Genomic DNA, 14,343 nt, shown 5'->3' with positions numbered 1-14,343 from the left:
CTGCTGCTGCTACTTTTAGTGCTCCTGGATGTTGAGGTCTTGATGAATTGAAAACCTTCCATGTTCATAATCAACTCTTGTTGAAGCTGGTTGAAGCTAGTGTCCGTCTATTTTTAAGCATAATCCAAGGTCAACCTCAAAACCAATAGTCTCTTGTCTATTTAGGCAGTTGCTCGTTGTTATAGGACAGGTTGCTCAATACAAGAAACTTCTAGTTTTATAAAGATTGAGAAGTATCATATTTATACGTAACATTTCTCTTACTTTTTTTGCAAAAAGACAATCTTTAATACTCAAAGTTATAACCTTCTAGTCCCAAAGGAAGAACCTCGCTGTTACTACTAAGACTCACCTTCTTACTTGTCCTTTCCAACTTTGCCAAGAAGAGGGGTCAGAAAAGGTATTACCAATCAATTAGTTGCGTGTGGCCAGGCTCACTTGTTCCACATCTTAAGAACTAGGTTTTGTGGAAGGAAAAGTAAGGGGAAGGAGAATTGGCTTTCTTATGTATGTGTAGAAGTGCATGTTACAGAAGTTGTATCATTTTCTTTTGGCCAAATCTATATTTTTACCTATATATTTTTACCTTTTTTTTTTGTAACTAGTCAACTTTTTTATTATTTTAATTACACCTATAGACTTGTATTTTTGAGTCATTTTCGAGTCAATTTAACTCCTATATTTTAATTTTTTTTTAGCGTGACAACCCAAACTTTTCATTATTTTGATTACACTACTGAACCTGCATTTTCGAATTAATTTTAACCCCTGTACTTTAATATGAACAGAATGTGATGTATACTTTGTTATCTCACTTCATTTTTTTTACACAAAAAAATACAGAGATTAAATTGACTCAAAAATACAAATTCAGAGATGTAATCAAAACAATACAAAGTTCAGATTGCCACATGAGAAAAATGTCAAAAATATAAGGGTTAAATTAATTTGAGAATAAGTTCAGGAATATAATCGAAACAATGAAAAATTTGAGTGGCCACAAAAAAAAAACCGTAAAAATACAGAGACAAAAAAATAAATTTGGCCCTTTCTTTTCTGTCAAAAGTTGGGTGTTCCAAACATAGCTTCGAAAGACTCTAATTACTAGGAAACCTCTCCTAATAAGTCAAGTAGCAATATCATTCACTCAGGGCTCCTGAAACCATTACTAGAGTCCAATACTCAACCAAAGACCTCATAAAGAGAAGCAAACAAACAAATTAAAAACTCTAAGCAGCTTTAATACATTGAAAGGGCTAATATATTTGATGGACAAACAGTTATTTTGCTTTAGCAGATACCTAGGGCAGTAAAATTCCATGCTAGAACGCTCTGGCTTCTAGTTGTACTTCACCAAGCAAAAATCACACCAGTGCACAACAGTATCAATTTGCCATATTGTAGTCATCGGCCTGCATATATGGATTGTAGCTCCCTGACATTTCCATCTTTCCGATCAAGTGCTCAATTCCTGATTCACCGAGGAGGAGGCAATTAGAGTATGTCCATTGACAACTGGACAGCACACAAAAAATCTACCTTATTAATACACAACATCCTTTTACATAAGCCCAAAGTTAAACCACATCCACATATCCCATCGTTTAAAGCAGAAAGGCTCATAATAACATAAGCATAATGATAAATTTTCCTTAAAATCTTCTCTCAACCTATCTAAAGAGCTAACTAAATATCTCCACATGGAAGTATTACAGAACATTTTTGCATCATCCCCGTTTATGGTGCAGTAATCTCCCATTAAAAATCATGTCAAATATGGTAGCCGACTAAATTTAAGAGCACATAACAGCCAGTATAACACTGCATCTGAGTAATACATAATCTAAGATGCATAGACTACAAGTACCAAAAATACAATGCTAATTCAACCTAGCATTTACTCTCTAAATTTAAACATAATTTAACAAAGAAAAAATAACATTCATTCAGCAATGGCGTATCATTTTAACACAAGTGTAAAAATATTTTAATGCAATAGTCATTAGTAATCCATGAAAAAACTTATAAAGTCGCAAGTCAAAACATTACTATATTCCAAATATTAATTTACATCCAACACATCACATGAAAGTGAAAAAGATTTTCAACTTCAACCAAGTGATCAAAGATGAACACATGCAGCGGTGCATTTAACACGTATTTTGATGTGCTCAATGACTCATTACTATTGATCACATCATCTGGAGCATGTAACAAGTACATCAGATCAGACACATCTCAGATATGGATATGACACCTATGTTCAACTGGTTGACCTTTAAATTGCATAAAAAAACATTAAATACAAACTTTTGGAAAGTCAGTATCAAAACAATGACCATAAACACGTTCATCTACATGACAACATATGCGTGTGAAAAGAAAGATGTATAACACCAAAATGGAGGGCAGATGTGCAGAAGACGACAAGGTGAAAAGAAGGAAAGCAAGAAGAAGTTGCATGGGCAAGCCAAGTAACGAGGAGGATGAGGCTAGTTATGTAGACTTGCAAAGGAATCAATGCAATCAGGAAGCGTGAGACTGTGGATATGCATGAACTTCATAAATCATAATTGAACAAGCTGCTGATGCACTTCCAAGTATGAAACCCAACTACAAAAGGGAAAAACTTCAATGTAAACATAACATTCTGTAATCATGCAAATTTCATGGGCATGCACATAACTAAAGACACATTCGTAGATGAGGTCCATCAAAATCCTTTATACACACAATTAGGTTCTAGATTGGCCAGTAAAGTTAAGGAAAATGTTGGTATACGTACTTGGGTTTGATAACATACTGTCATAGAAAGAAATTTGTTCTGAACTCCTTGCAGGTTTTGAACTGCCATCTGATGGGAACACAGGCTCTACTTTATTGGTTTCAGAATCTAAAGAATGCATCCTAGAGTTTATTTCATGGTTTTGGAAGCATAAATCCCCAGCCCTAGAAGCTACGTGATGTTGAGACTGAAAATCCTCTGACTTTGTCTTCTTTTCATTGGGTGATTCAACCTCTGTCTCCACTTCTGATTCAGCATTGTTCGATGGTGCAACCTGCTGTTTTCTTTTTGATCTAGCCCGCCTGTTTTGGAACCAATTATAGACATTTGTCTCAGAAATTTGGCCGTGTTGAGATAATTCAGACGTTATCTCTTTGATCTTCTGTTTGCTAGGTGTCCCATTCCCTTGGTCAAATATACGCTCAAGAATTTGAAGCTGTATGGGTGTTGGAGTCCATCGTTGTCTGCCAGTGATTTTGTGGCCAACAGATGTAACTAAGGGGTCACAATAGAGATTTCCTAACCTGGCTCCTGCAACAGCAAAAGCAACATTTTGTCAAAAGCTAAATTTTCTTAACACTTAACAACGCATCCTCATTTTTTTCTGTTATGATGGCAGAAGATGCAGAAGATAAACAGTTACCAAGGTACCAAAGCAAAAGAACAGACCCAAAATATTTTGGAAGCATATATTTGGAGAATTTGTCTCTTTTGATTGATTCTTGTTGATATAACACTTTTTTTTTTAATATCAATTCTGCCAATCTCTTCACCCTGGAAAAAGCAAGCCCTACAAAAATTCACACACATCCCGTAGATTTATTAATAAAAGATTTTCAGTTTGAATATGGACAGGAGCATGGCGCTTTCTAATCAATTCACGCTGCTATAAGGACTGGTTTTCTAATTCTTCCCCTCACGCACCCACCCCCCCCCCCACCAAAAAAAAAAAAAAAAAAAAGGAAAGAAAAAAGACACATTCGTACTCGCAAACTTACAAATTGGCAAAGATGTTATAGGCATAGACAAGGAGTCTGTGTGACAGTCTAACTAGTTCTCCATCGTCATCATCAACTACACCTTATCCTAACCAAGTTAGGGTTAGTGGCACAACATTCATAATATCAAATGACTTCTAAAAGTCACATTAACAATAAAAATCCATGCAAATGAATAATGTGGAAAAATTTTACATTAAATGCTCTTCTTTCTAACACCTCTCTAGCAAGTGAATAATGAGAAAAAGTTCCAACACCATCTTCATATAGAAAAGTTTCATGAGATGGTGGTGAATGAAAATAATTGATATTGTAAAACTAGTAGGAAAATACCATCTTTGGCTAGAAAAGCAAGAGAAACTGTGGACAAAGATTGAAAGTCCTGTCTCATAGCTAACAGGCCAAAACTTGGTGAATTTTCTGCTTAACAAATTGTACCAAGAGCTGTTTCAGTATGAAATCTTGTGGTATGACTATAACGACTGCTCCTGCTCCTTTTCTCTGTTTTGAAAAAACTTAACTTGTCAAGCCTGTAATGTAGCATTACAGGTATGACAGAACTAAGAAAAAGATTCCACCATTGTGATGCACACAATCACTCAAAAAGAATTTACTAGGAAAGGCCAGCTCAATGACCCATGAGGTTGGATGGAACACTCCATACATCCATACAAAACAAATCTAAAAACACAAGCATGACTAGCCTTTATTGGAATGAAGACAGAGTCCATCTCAAGAACAGAACTCCACGGTTTGGTTAAATGAATCATTTTTGGACAGTATCTTATATTTTTCACAAGAAAAACAATCATTTTATGACAACAAATAGGAGAGAAAGGACAATCATGTCAAGAGTTCCCTCCATCTCTGGAAGGGAGAAGAGCGGAAGAAGCAAAGGCAGCGAAGAGAAGATGGCAGATCTATATGAACTACAGGAAAGAGGAAAGACAAAGAGAAAGGAAGAGAATGGGCAATTTTCTTCCAGCTTAAATGAAGAGAAATGCTCTCTTCTTCTTTTATGTTTTCAGCATTTGGAGACTTCAAACATCATCATTCCTATTGACATGCAAGGCCACAAATAACATCTTTCCATTCTTTGCTACTCAATCAAACGAAAGTAGAGGTGCAACTTGTTTTACACCATGTCTAGAACTAGGATCTGTAGTAAGAAAGGAAAAAGAAAAAAAAAATCTTATGTGCATGTACGTAAACAATTTCATATCTTTTTTTTTTTCCTTTACATTGAAAATTCTAGATTCAAATGGAGGGTTAAAGTAGACCTTCAGGGTTTCCTCCCTTCTCATATTTTTCAATCTATTGCAAAGCCAGAGCATGATAACACAAAATTTGGCCATTAACATCTCTTATGCATCAACCCAAAAGAGATAAAGAAAACTAAAAGAATAAAATAGTACACACTAAGGATTATACGACAAAAATACATGGATTTTAGAAAGATAAAAAAGTCCAAGTAATGCCATGAGAAGGTAAGTTGCAAAAAACTGACTAAAACATAGCTTCTCATGATTCAAAAATAAAAGATCAAATCACTGTGAAAAACAACAAAGTACAAATTAGAAACAAAAAGTCGAACCATAGACCAAATACAAGATTAATCAATTATGTAAAAAACAACACGAACAAATTACAAATACAAAACGCTTCAAACCAAAATTAACCTAACCCATTCGCACAGCTGGGCATGAGAGCTTGAAATTCAATAGGAATACGGCCGGCTCTATCAAATAAACTTGCAGAACTTTTTCATGCGCAAAGATTATGAGCCAATAAGAAACAATAGCTAGAATAAGTATTGACAAAAAATGCTGGTTAACAACCACAGAATGGTACTAAAATGAAAAGGAATGATTGAAGTAATGCGAGGAACTTCCTTTACTGCCACAACGTTAATCAAGATGAAACTGATCAGTAAAGCTCCATTTTTTAATATGATTAACAGAGGTGAATTAACAACTTTTTGTTTGAAATATTGGAAGTGTGCATATGTCGAATGACGTCATTTCCCCAATAACAACAACAACAACAATCATTACAATGACGACGATAATTAAACAAAAAGACAAATCATGGCTTCAGCGACAAATCAGTAGAAATACAGAATTATTACGAAATCAAAACGGAAAAAAATCAAGAAAGATTTATCGACGAAACGAACTTAGGTAAGATTTCAATTCTTGACCGCTTAAGAGGGAAAAAAAGAAAGAAAGAAAGAAAGATCAAACTTGACCGATCAATAGATATATTACGAAAATAAGACGACTCTTAGCTGTACGTGTTTAAAGGTATTTGCGGAAATTCAACTTGCAGTGTTGAAGAAGAAACCAAAGGGAACGCGTGAGAGATATAACGGACCGCTCCGAATTATGCTTCTACTTGAGACGATTCGATCACTATGGAAGCCATTACCGAAGCGCACGGCATAAATACAAACTCAGAAGCAAGAAAGCAAGCGCGTACAAACAGATATATATATACATATATATATATATATATAGAGAGAGAGAGAGGGAGATAGAGGAAGGGAGGGAGGGAAGGAGGGAGAGAGAGAGAGAGGCGACCAGCGAGATCGGAGTGAGAAGTGAGGGATTTGTGCAATTCGACGAGCTGCTCGCAAATGGTGGCGTAAGCGGCGATTTGCTTGCGGAGGATCTCCATTTGCTCGTCCGTCATCACCTTCACGAATATGCCATTGGCACCGGCGGTGCTGATCGTCGCCGCTTCTTCCTGCTGCTGCTGCTGCTTTTGTTGCTGCTGCTTGTCCCAATCCATCATCATCGTCTCCTCTTCGCTGCCTCCTCCCAGAACTCTCACTCTGTGCGAGAGAGATGTCAACAGACAGCCAGTAAAAGTCGCGAGAAAGCAAAGAAATGAGAAGAACGACGACGACGACAACGAATATTACACGCAGACAAAAAGAAATGCAATCATTTCCTCTGCTCGTTGGCCTACCCTTCGCCCGGTCCGCGCACGTTAGCACCGCCTAGAGCTCGTGCGCCCTTTCTTGTTTTTTATGTCTTTTCTATTTCTCCTCTTTTTCCTTTAAAAGGTAAGAATATATATTTTTTACATAAATTAAGAGCTTTTCGCTAGTAGAAACTATTTTAAATTATTATTATTATTATTCAATAATTAAGACTTAATTCTCGAAAAATGATAAATAATTAAAAATTATACAAAAAACAAAATCCTATCGGGTCGGTTATCATTTTTTATTGAAACTTTGAATTAATTATTTTACAAAAATACCCCTAAGTTTTAAGTTATCTACAAAATTATCATCGCAATAATTGTATTTCTAAAATATTTTAAATTTGCATCAAACTCTGTTAACATTGTTTATTTTGAATAAAGTTCTTTATTTTGATTAATTTCGGTCATTTCACTTCTTTTTATTAATTTTATCATTTCAATTAAATTAATTTTCTAAAATTAAAATTAGTTTCTATTTTAATACATATAAATTTGCTTAATTTAATTAAATTTTTATATTATTTTACAATCAATAAATCCTAAATTCTAAATTCTAAATTTTAAAATAAGAATACAATCAAATATAATGTCTAGTATTTCAAAAATTCAAAATGTCTCCAACACACACAATTACCTCTCTATATCATAAAAAAATATTAAAAATAAATAATATATCTAGAAAAAAATTACCAATTTAAGCTTTTTACACTGTCCAATCTCTCTATTATCACCTGTGATGCATGAAAACGTTTTAAGGGTGTCATTTTGGTGTTTTCGTTTTGGTGTTTTCAAAACGTTTGCTATATCAAAATGCCTAGAAACACTAAAAAAAAAATTTATGAGTCATTTTTATAATTTTAAAATTTTTTTAGACCAATTTATAATATTAAAAAAATTTAAAAATATATTTTTAATTTAAAAATACGTTTTTGTCTATAAAATATTAGAGATTAAATTAAAGATAAAATATTCTTTTTTTAAATTTATTATTTATTTTTAACTAATAAGTTATAATAGGACTTATATAAAATTTATATTTATTTTTAAATTAAATAATTATTTTTTATAATAAAATTTATATTTATAAAAGATCTTTATATTTTTTTATTTATATATTTTTCTCACATTTTCATTTCTCACTTTTCTAAAATATGTTTTCTCGTTTTCGTTTCGTATCGTATCTATTTTTTGTTTTAATTTTCATATAACCTAAGCTATCGTCATCATAGTTTTTTAAAAAATTATATATTTTTTAAATTATCTAAATTAGGTCAAATTTTAATAACGAGCTTTAATCTAAAAAAGGATACATTCTAACAAATAAATAGTGATTTTGATATTAAATGTATTTTGATTATTATTAAATTGGTACATAATACTTGATGTTTAGATTACTAAAATAATAATAGCTCAATATACTTTTTAATTCATAATTTCATACTCAATGAGGTGAAAGCTCTAACGTGCAGCAATGATTAGATTAGATGGCAACGGTTAGTGTGGAGATTAGTGATTGGAAAATGACTGCAGTACCCTTAATAAATAATACGGATTTTGTTGATGGCACGTTACTTAGCTAATCATGGGTTAAATATAAATTAATTTTATATCATCCGTCGCGTATCATATGCAACGTGTCACATTATTAGATTTGAAATCATAATCTAAATAATAATAAATGGCCGACCTATATTTTTATTTCCGTATTTTCACAATTTTATATTATTTTAATTATATTTTTATACTTACATCTTCAAGTAAATTTAATCTTTATATATATATATTTATATTTTTTTTGACAACTTTATTTTTTTATTAAAATTATATTTTTGAGTCAATTTAACTCATGTACTTTGAGATGAACAGAGTGTGATGTATATTTTATCATCTCATTTTATATTTTTTTATTAAATAATATTAGGACTAATGATCAATCATATGTCATATCCTTATTAGAGGATGTGATAGACAGATGATATAATGGCACAGAGTCATGCTATGTGTACTTCACTTTTGTACATCTTAGACTACATAAAGAGGTATTATGACCAAAATATCCCTCGTCTCCATGTGTCTCACGTGCCTCTATGCGCCTCATGAAGGACTTTTTTGTCATTGACACTCCTTTGTGTACCCCTTAAGCTACACAAAGGTATACCAATAGCATTTTTTAATGACAAATGGTCTCTTTAACCTTATTTAATGAGGAGGCATATGACTGATCATCAGTTATGATTCATAATATTATTCTATTTTATTATACATGAAAGTACATGGATTAAATTAATTTAAATATATAGTTTCAAAAATTAGAGTACAAGAATTAAATTAACTCATTAGATTCATGTATGTAATTAAAATAATTAAATATTTAAATTATTATACAAAAAAATGTAAAAATATAAACATACAAATATAAATTTGGCCGAATAAAACTGTCAAATAATAATATTACTATAAATACATAGAGAAGTCGGTGCCATTTGGAAGCATGTCATGGCATGCGCATTGCGCACCGAGCAACGTTAGTGCCGGGTTTCACGGGCGAGAATAGACCACCAGCGTTACCTTTTCAAAAGGCCGTTCGGTATTTTGGTAATATTATTAATAATATATAATAATTATGAAATTAAATAATATTATTTTAACTTCAATTAACATGTCAAATTACGAATAAAGTATTACTATAAAAGGTTAATGAAAGAACTCGTGAATCATTAACTTCAATTAACATGTCAAATTATGATTAATATAACAACGTCTTAGTCTTATTTAAGAAAGTGGATCTAAATCTAAGATAAGCCTAATACAAAGAAATTCAAGAAAAAAAAACTCGAGAAACCTTGCCGACAGAATAGTCTCTCAAACACTCTCTCAGAGGCCATTCCAGGTATATTTTTGAGAAATCGTTTTAGAGGTCGCTTCAGAATACCCCCAATAGACTCTCTCAAGAGTCTCTTTCTAATATTCTAGAGTCTCTTTCAAATTCAAGAATATACCAACTCATCTTTAATGTATCTATCTTGATCTTATATTCTCTTTTACGTGACTAAAGTATTTGAGACTCTAGTGAGAGACACCCTATCTCCTTAATCGTTTTCTATTTTAAGTTTTTCGAAAATTGAAGGTTGAAGACGAATACTCTTCTGTAATTACAAATTTATTATTGTATCTTAATAATAATAAATAATATTAAATATAAAATTTAAATTTATAAAATAATAATACTTAAATAGATTTTTAATAAACTCAAAATTTATCCACCGGTTGGTTGGTGCATGGAGGGTGCGAGTGCCCAACCGAATGGAAGGAAGCGAACAAAGGGAACAAATTTTCTCAATACCGTTCACATGGGGTGGGCCCACCATGTCCAATCAGGTGGCTCTCATTTTTTATGCGGTTTTCATTGTATAAAACTAGGGGCGTGTAACATCTGCATTAAATTAAAATAATTAAAATTATTAGTTTAATTTAGTTTTAACTTTAAGTGTTAGGCAATTCGGTTTGATTTTTAAATTTAATTAATTTAATTTATGTATTAAAAAAATTAAATCGATTAAAATATAAAAAATAATATTATTTTTATACTTTACTATTTTAATTTTTTAGTCAGTTTGATTTTTTTTTTTTAGTTTAAAAATTTATTTGATCAGTTTGATATGATTTTTGACATAATTTCAATCTATTATTGTAAATTTTTTAATAAATGTAATATAATAAATTTAAATTTTAAACTTTAAATCTTGAAATTAATACTATAAAAAAAAAAGTCAAGGTGATTGACTAATCCACTTGTTTAATTCCTATTTAGGAATTGGGTAGAAAAGGCATCTTTTTCTGTCCCTCTTGTGGGTCCCACGATGTTTGTTGAATTAAAGCAAGATGTTAACCATCAAGGATTAGTGATGAGAATGTCCTCTATCATTGGATTCTCATTAAAATTTTATGTTGATAGAGAATTTGGGTATTAAAAAATATTTAGAAAGAGGGTATAGATTGTTGTTTTGCTCTTTAATATTGTTTTGATGATGAAAAATTTCTTTTAAGTGTCCATCTTTTAATGATTCTTTAAGCATTGAATTATTTTATTATAGGTGCAACCAAATTATTTTTTTAAGTACTATACTGACAAATATCCAATGCCAAAAAACGTTTTTAATAGTTTTGATGTTATTTGAAAAATAAGTTTTTATACATCAAGTTTGATCATATAGCACTTGAATATTAAAATCATGTTTTCAAAATTGAAGATTAAACTGTTGATCGTTTATGCAAATCGGTAGACCATTTATGCTTGAAATGTCGATCGACTTTACAAACCTATCGACTGGTTTTATGTAGGGTCTCAGCCAACTCTAGTCAACAATTAATGTATAAAAATTGATTAATCGTTTTTCTCCCTCATGTCAATTATTTATTGAGATTTTGCATTAATTAGTCGATTGTTTCTAGGATCATGTCAACCATTTTCATTGCAAATCATTTTAACGACTAGTTTTTCAAGCTCTGACGACTAATAACGATTAATTTTTCTTCAAATTTTGGAGAAACCTATAAATACAACCCAATAAAACACTGGAGAAAACTAATAAATTAAAATAAAATGTCAAGACCTTACCATTGTATTCATTCTTTTATTTAGTGCTTAAACTTTCATTTTCTCTCTCAAAATACTACATATATCAATTGTATTATCTTGTATATTAATATTTGTGTATTTTGTTTTAGAGATATTATAACTAAAAATGTTAACTCTTCGATCTTCTTGATTGTATTCCTTCTTGTAATCCTAACTTTGTGTTAAAAGGCCTACCAAATTTGGCAAGAGAATTGTATTCATAGTGGTTTATATTAGAGGGACTACTTGGTTAAGTATAAGGTTTTAGTAGACTTAAAAATCCTTGATGAAGAGATAAAATAGTGAAGTAAGCTGGGTTTAACTGAATCACTATAATTTTTTTGTGTCATTTATCATTATTATTTTATATTTTTCAAGCATTGCATTTGACGTTTTATATTTTCTATTTTAACTCACTAAAAACCTTTTTTCAAGTGATTTTTTTTAAATTTTAATTAATTTTTAGAACATTCAATTCACACTAGAGTGCCATACTTGATGCCAACCCAACATAAATAAGATTTTAAAATACAAATTGAGGACAACTAAGACAGCATAGATAAGGTTTCTTGTCCCAAAAGGTGAATCGCTCACCCCAGGCGCTCCCACACCCGGCCCGACAGAATGTGAAGGGATTAATCATGGTGACTCAATCGGGCACAGTGGCTAGACCAATGCGCACTGCGCACAAGGAGCCCCCCTCATCTTGAGATATTGTTTCCACATTGTCGCTGGCGAGACTCGATCCTTGGTCCTTATCCCAAACTTCACCTTGGAGGCATTTTGTGCCCTCAACTGTGACCAGCTGAGCTGTCCATGTAGGCGGCATAGATAAGGCTCCTTGTTTGTACTTTATCATGATATAACTACATATTAGAATTTATATATTAAAAAAACCCAATATTCAGATACATTTTTCACAAATTTAAAACTTAATTGCAAAATTTTTTAAATATTATAATCCGTTACATTTTAAGGTTTTTTTCTTGCAAAAATGTCAAGAAAAAAAAATAAAAAATATAAAGTCTTATAATATAATAATGAAGGGTTAAGTGCCCCCAGGGCATAAGTCAGTTAGTAAATATGAGTGTCATGTAGATATTAATCTGATGAGACGCGAGTTCAAATATTTTCTTACATAGTGAGATAAAGTCTTACACTTGCAATTTACTTTTCCTCACGTAACTAAGGATACGAGCACGAGAGGTCACATAAGAGCGGTTATCCCAAGAATGAAGGGTTAAGTGAAATAACTTAAGAGTACAATACAAATATAAGGGCAATGTTGCACAGAAATGGCTTGGAACTGTTTTCTCGTTTCCGAAATGTTTCTCATTCCTATTTTCCTGTTTGAGACCATATTTATGTCTATTTTTTAGAAAAATATCCATTTTCATGTTTTTGTTTCGTATCAAAAATATTTTTGTTTCCGTTTTTGTGTAGCCTAGAATATGGATACAATTAGAAAAGAATCATATATGTCTTCTCCATTGCCATCCCGTTTGAAGAAATAAATGAGTTGTTCATGGGCTTCCAGCCCAATGATCATCTGTGGGAGCCCAATTGTATGGCCCCTTGTGCATTTAAAAAGTGTATAAATATTGTGATATAATTAGCGAAGATTAAAAGTTTGATTTACTTGAATTAATATAATTGAATCGATCGAATTTATCGGTTCGATTTGATTTTTTTCTTACATCAATTCAGTTTGATTAATTTTTTTCAAAAATTTGATTTTTAATTCTTTAGTTGGAAGACTCGAACTAACCAAACATATTGAACGATGTTATTGTGATGTTTATAAAATGAAGTTATTTTCTTTGGTTATGTGTGATTTTTATTGGTTTTCTTCAATTTAATCGATTCGATTCAATTTTTTCAATTATCGATTAGTTTAGTTTTTCGAGTTAATCAATTTGTTTGATTCAATTTTGCTTTTTGGTTTAACTTAATCAATTAGTAAATTTTAATGGAACACACCCCTAGATATAATTGAACCATAATACTATGTAAATGTGATGATGTGATACTATGATTGCATTTAATATTGTCTTCTAACTTAGTGATTAGTGTAAATTAAATTAAATCACCTTATAAATTTGTCATTATAATAACGATTAGAGAGTCGAAAATACCATAAAATGACTCGATGAGCTTTTTCAAACTCCTAATTTTAAATTTTAGAAAAATACTTTCCAATCCTCCTCAAAATGTCATAACAAATCATTTTATGGCAAAAAATCTTCAATTATTATTTTTTAAGTATGTATTAAATAAATTTCGACTACACATAATAATCCTAAATTACCATATCAAGTAAAAAAATAGAGGTTACATATTCATACCTCTAAAAATATTTTATCTTAGTAACTAATACAAAAAATATACCCATTTATCCTTGAAAATCAAACATTAAAGGCTCATAAGAGACAAGTTGCACCAACGATACATAATTGGAGTCATTGGACTAACTCTCATGTGATAATCATTAGGGGTATTCAAATTCTAGTTCAATATGGGCTTCAATTGATTTTTAGTCTGGTCGAATCCAAGACTTAAAATAGTTACAATTAATATAATAATATTATTTATTAATTATATATATAATATTTTTTAAATTTTTATATAAAAATAGGAAGAAAATTCAAAATCAAATCCAACGGTCTAATTTCAACGCTAATTTAAAAAAATGTAGTTTTCATCTATTCCCACTCAAACTCAACAATAGATTTATTGATTGGAAATATCATCATCAAATCATTTTGATTCTACAAGAAAGATAATTATCAGAGGGTGTATTGAAGTTTCAGTATAAACACTTTGATATTTAACTCAAATACTGAGAATTTGAAGGCTATATTAAAGGCAGCATCAAAGACGTATTTTTTCTTGAAATGAGAGCTTGTTTATTTATAGGGAAATATGAACTTTTCGAGATCTATTAGGATTTA

At 31.1% G+C, this 14,343-nt stretch overlaps 1 protein-coding gene across 1 annotated transcript; it reads right to left on the bottom strand.

Moving 5' to 3' along the window:
* Nucleotides 1-1,030: 1,030 nt before the first annotated feature.
* Nucleotides 1,031-6,711, bottom strand: LOC127799598 (WUSCHEL-related homeobox 8). Its single transcript, XM_052333772.1, has 3 exons — nucleotides 6,363-6,711; nucleotides 2,786-3,316; nucleotides 1,031-1,471 (listed from the first exon to the last, which is right to left on the bottom strand). Exons 1-3 carry the CDS (start codon nucleotides 6,577-6,579, stop codon nucleotides 1,386-1,388), a joined length of 834 nt encoding a protein of 277 aa, XP_052189732.1. The 5' UTR covers nucleotides 6,580-6,711; the 3' UTR covers nucleotides 1,031-1,385.
* Nucleotides 6,712-14,343: the final 7,632 nt, after the last annotated feature.

The sequence above is a fragment of the Diospyros lotus genome, chromosome 4, assembly GCF_014633365.1.
Source record: "Diospyros lotus cultivar Yz01 chromosome 4, ASM1463336v1, whole genome shotgun sequence".
In the NCBI taxonomy this organism is placed as follows: domain Eukaryota; kingdom Viridiplantae; phylum Streptophyta; class Magnoliopsida; order Ericales; family Ebenaceae; genus Diospyros; species Diospyros lotus.
This window is presented reverse-complemented; position numbering and strand designations above follow the sequence as displayed.

Coding starts and splice junctions, on each gene's coding strand:
- LOC127799598 (XM_052333772.1), bottom strand. CDS start 6,579: ATGATGATGGATTGGGACAAGCAGCAGCAACAAAAGCAGCAGCAGCAG. Junction 3,317..6,362: donor TTCTCACTCCGATCTCGCTG/GTCGCCTCTCTC, acceptor TTGCTGTTGCAG/GAGCCAGGTTAGGAAATCTC. Junction 1,472..2,785: donor CAGTATGTTATCAAACCCAA/GTACGTATACCA, acceptor TCGGTGAATCAG/GAATTGAGCACTTGATCGGA.